The sequence below is a fragment of the Penaeus vannamei genome, chromosome 13 (genome assembly GCF_042767895.1).
Source record: "Penaeus vannamei isolate JL-2024 chromosome 13, ASM4276789v1, whole genome shotgun sequence".
In the NCBI taxonomy this organism is placed as follows: Eukaryota; Metazoa; Arthropoda; class Malacostraca; order Decapoda; family Penaeidae; genus Penaeus; species Penaeus vannamei.
Window position 1 is genome coordinate 13,640,556 of NC_091561.1, and position 5,000 is coordinate 13,645,555.

At 36.5% G+C, this 5,000-nt stretch overlaps 1 protein-coding gene across 13 annotated transcripts in view; it reads right to left on the minus strand.

The window, feature by feature from the left end:
- LOC113808605 (monocarboxylate transporter 12) overlaps window positions 1–5,000 on the minus strand; it is a 105,713-nt gene that overhangs the window by 23,464 nt on the left and 77,249 nt on the right. For all 13 annotated transcript variants that reach the window (XM_070128994.1, XM_070128995.1, XM_070129000.1 and 10 more), the window contains 6 exons: window positions 4,065–4,270; window positions 3,172–3,294; window positions 2,376–2,568; window positions 1,653–1,852; window positions 1,216–1,377; window positions 918–1,101 (listed from right to left, as the gene is read on the minus strand). In XM_070128994.1, the coding sequence (XP_069985095.1) occupies window positions 918–1,101; window positions 1,216–1,377; window positions 1,653–1,852; window positions 2,376–2,568; window positions 3,172–3,294; window positions 4,065–4,270 (1,068 nt within the window). The remainder of the gene's footprint in view (window positions 1–917; window positions 1,102–1,215; window positions 1,378–1,652; window positions 1,853–2,375; window positions 2,569–3,171; window positions 3,295–4,064; window positions 4,271–5,000) is intronic.

Here is a 5,000-nt window from a genome sequence, read left to right on the forward strand (position 1 = left end):
ATATATATGTATATATACATATATATGTATATATATAAATATATATAAATATATATATATATATATATATATATATATATGTAAATGTATATGTATGTATGTGTGTGTGTGTGTGTGTGTGTGTGTGTGTGTGTGTGTGTGTGTGTGTGTGTGTGTGTGTGTGTGTGTGTGTGTGTGTACCATACACACACACATATATTATATATATATATAGATAGATAGATAGATAGATAGATAGATAGATAGATAGATAGATATAGATATAGATATAGATATAGATATATATATTATATGTATATTATATATATATATATATATATATATATATATATATATATATATACATATATATATATATATAATATACATATATATATATATATATATATATATATATATATATATATATATATATATATGTATATATATGTATATGTATATATATATATATATATATATATATATATATATATATATATATATATATATATATATATATATATATATATATATATATATATATATATACATATATATACATATATGTATATATATGTATATATATAAATATATATATATATATATATATATATATATATATATATATATATATATATGTATATATATGTATATCTATATGTATATATATAAATATATATATATGTATGTATATATATGTATATATATATGTATATATATATATATATATATATATATATATATATATATATATATATATGTATGTATATGTATGTGTGTGTGTATATGTATGTGTATATATATACATATATACATTTACAAATATATATATATATATATATATATATATATATATATATATATATATATATATAGATAGATAGATAGATAGATAGATAGATAGATATCATACACACATGCAGATGTATAGCACCTACCTCTTTCCTCTTCCGGTCCATCCAGAGCATCAATGACCACTTTGGAGGCTCCCGTTCCTTGCAGGTTGAGGGCTGATTCACGATAGGACAGCATGGATTCTTGAGACTTGAATTCTCTTAAATTTGCAATACTTCCCGAGTAGAAAATGTCATGACGGGACATCGGGCGCAACATCATCGATTTCTGTCAAAAAATTTATCCTTTGAATTTCATAATCTAGATGCTACATTTGAGTGAATGGTGATAATTGTAATGATGAAAATAATTTTCAATCTAGAATAGATATAAAACACTCACTGAAGATGAACGTCTCTGCCGAAGCGCACCAGCCATTTCAGGATCCACAAAGGAATTATTTGAGTTAACACGACCATAACCTGATGACACTCGGCGCATCATCTCCTGCGAGCCGAGGCCACGCAGGTTGGTGGAAGATGCCTTGGGGGTGGCTGGGACTACCTGTGAAAGGCAAAATATATATGTACAAATTATATATAAGATGTCCACAAAAAAAAGCAAAATAGTATAAGTACATACAGTTGAACAGATATAGTCACATACACATACACACGCATACATGTACACACATACGCATACATACATTCACACACACACACACACACACAAAAAAAAAAAACCTTATCTATTGAAACAACTAGGTAGGAACACACATAACAAAAATAAGAGAAAAATACACAAACACATACACTGAAATACACACACGCAAACCTTACCTTCATATGGTTTGCAATATCGACTTTTGAGAATTTCCGTTCAAAATTGGGGACGGATCCATTTTTGGGTATCTGTCTGGTTGGGTCTCGAGCCATCACTGGCTGGGAGCAATTGCGGGGTATTTTGGCTGCAGCTGTCATCCGCGCAGGCACAGCTGAGGCCTTTGCTCCATTCACCAAGTTCTGGCGTTCATCAGTTGCTGCATAAAGAATTTTGTTATTTAAAATATCTATACTTGTCCTGATTCATATCAGTATTTTTAATTTTTTATCACTTTAATGAGAATATAGAATACTGTGAACAGCATATCATTAGACTTTATCAAATATCCTTGTTACATAGATTTTTCTATAATAGAGGAACCTTGTCTTACCATTAAACTTACATATCCTTTATAAAGCTGTGCCTGTAGCAATGTGATCCTCAATATGTAGGCATGTAATTACTGTCAAAGACCTCCTGGATTGTAAGGTTTAGCTTCGATACCTTCCTTTATGAATTCCTTTCCTATCATACTTATTTTTTCCAATATTGCTCCCAATAATACTGTCTATTCTAGTCTTCTCCTATATTTATGCTTTAGTTTCTATCATCACTGAGAAAATGGAAACAGAAAAAAACTGAAAAAAGAAACGAGAGGAAAATGTACTAATCACTACTTGAAACCTATAAAAAAGAATGATCATCTAAAATAATGTCTTTCTTCCCTAGTCCACACTTACTGTCCTGCTCAGTGGCTGGAGGGGTTGTTGGGGAAACCTCTTCAGCATCAGTGGCAGCAATGGGGGCTTCCTGGTCAGGAGGGGTGTTGCCCTGGGTCTCTTGGATAGTTGGCAGAGCTAACGTTGTACCCACAGGTGTCAGGTAGCCAGAGAGATTGAGGTGGGAGTGCACTCCTGGGTCAGCATTTGCCTCCTGTATGGTGGAATATTATGCTTGATTTGTTAAAATGACATACATATCCTTATATATTTGTATAGCCGTCTTCCAAAGTAGTTTTTGATATGTATACCCACCATCTTTGTTAGACGCAATTACATTTGATTTTACATATAAAAATAGCATGGTAATGAATATAATATCCCATCCCCTAATGAGTAAGAATAGTAAAGGAATATGATTATAAAAAGCAATTATATTACATATTGCAGTTACAAAATACATCTGTCATAAATGCTCATGAAACAAGCATTCCTTATCTGTGTGATTTCCTTTTATCATAAGATAAGATGAACTGCCTCTCTGCCTTTTAAAAAATTCCTGTCCTTGAGATACTTGCTCTAATTAAATTCTCTCTCTCTCTCTCTTTCTCACTTTTTCTCTCTTCTCTCTCTCTCAATCTTCTTTCTCTCTCCTCTCTCTCTATCCCTCACCCCCCCCTCTCTGCCCCCCTCTCTCCATACCTTCCCAATTCTCCCTCTCTCCCGCTCCGTCCTTCTTCTCCCTCTCCCCTCCCCCTCTGCCCCCCTCTCTCCATGCCTCCCCGATTCCCCCATTACCTATTTTCTCCCCACTTACCCTATTAGGATCACAGATCGACCCTCTTGCCAAAGTCGCCCGCTTCTCCTCTGCCAGGCGCTGAAGGAGGTCTTTCTTCTTCATCCTGGGGACCTCCAGAGGCCTCATGAGAGCGCCGAACCACTGCAAGAACGGAAAAGAGTTTTATTATCATTAAGGAGTATTAGTATTAGAGTTTTATTAACAGTCTGTAAGTTAACATTTAAGTAGCTGATGTGTTCTCTTCTTTTCTTATTTGTGATGTGTGCTGCACTTTCTGTGTCAATACCACGTGTGCCAATCGCTATCTCGGTAAAAAGCCTTTCTTATCTGTTTGTTTGTGTAGTTTTCTTTTAGTCAAAGTATTTTTTTAGTCCTCCTCCTTCTCGCCCTTTCTCCTTCTCCCTTTGTCCTTCCATATCCTTTCCCGTTTTCTTTTTTTTCTTTTTTCCCTTGCTCACTTTCTCTCTTCCCCCTTTTCATCCCCTTCACTCTTTCCTATCTTTCTCTCGTACCCTCTCCCTGCCCCCCCTTTTCTCCTTCCCCACTCCCCCCCCCCCCCGCCTCTCTTCCCTCTGTCCTTACCATTTCTCTCCCCCCACCCTACTTCCCCTTTCCTTCTCCTTCTCTCCTTCCCTCTGCCTCACTCCATCTCCCTCCTCGACCTTCTCTCTCCCCTCGCCACTCCCTGCTTCCCTCTCCCCTCTACTTCACTCCTCTTTTCCTCACCCCTCTCTCTCCTATCCCAGTTCCCTACTTCCCTCTCTCCACTCTCCACTCCCTTCTCTTCCCCTCTACTTCACTCCCTCCTTCCTTCTTCCCTTTCCCCAATCCTTACTCCCCTCTCTTCCCTGCTTCCCATTCCCCACCCCTACCCCGCTCTCCCTCCCTCTCCCCTCGCACCCAACACTCACGCAACAGTTGAGAATCAATCCCGCGATCAGGAGGTTGGTGCCCTTCCACGAGTACTCTCCGATCATGTAGTTGATGAAGGGAGGGAAGATCATGGTGCCGATACCCGAGCCGCAGACCGCGATACCCGTAGCTAGGGCACGCTTGGACTCGAAGTAGTAGCCGACGCAGACCACCGCCGGCAGGTAGATCAACCCGAAGCCGATACCTGTTGAGACGAAGGTGAGCGCCGTGACTGCTACTGCCAAGGAACATCTACATTCTTTGGCTACTGGAGTTATCATTGGTAATTTCTCCTTTCCATTGCCATTATGATATTGGTGACGACAAGGATTTTTTAACTAATAATGACAAAAATAATATTGATGCTGCTACTGCTATTACTACTACTAATTATAATAATTATAATAAGAAGACCAGTAATGATAGTAATAAAAGCAATAATAATATTAATAATAGCAACAGTAACATTGGTAATAACAATAATGCTGATAATGATGATGTTGATAATGACAATAATCACACCAATAACAATAATGATAATAATAGCAAAGATAATAATATATAAAAAAGAAAGATAATATGTATGTATGTGTATACATCTAGTATATTTACACACACACACACACACTCACACACACACACACACACACACACACACACACACACACACACACACACACACACACACACACACACACACTCACACACACACACACACACACACACACACACATATATATATATATATATATATATATATATATATATATATGTGTGTGTGTGTGTGTGTGTATGTGTGTGTGTGAATATGTATATAAATATATGTAAACATATGTATATATGTATGTATACACACACACACACACACACACACACACGCACACGCACACGCACACGCACACGCACACGCACACGCAAACGCACACACACATATA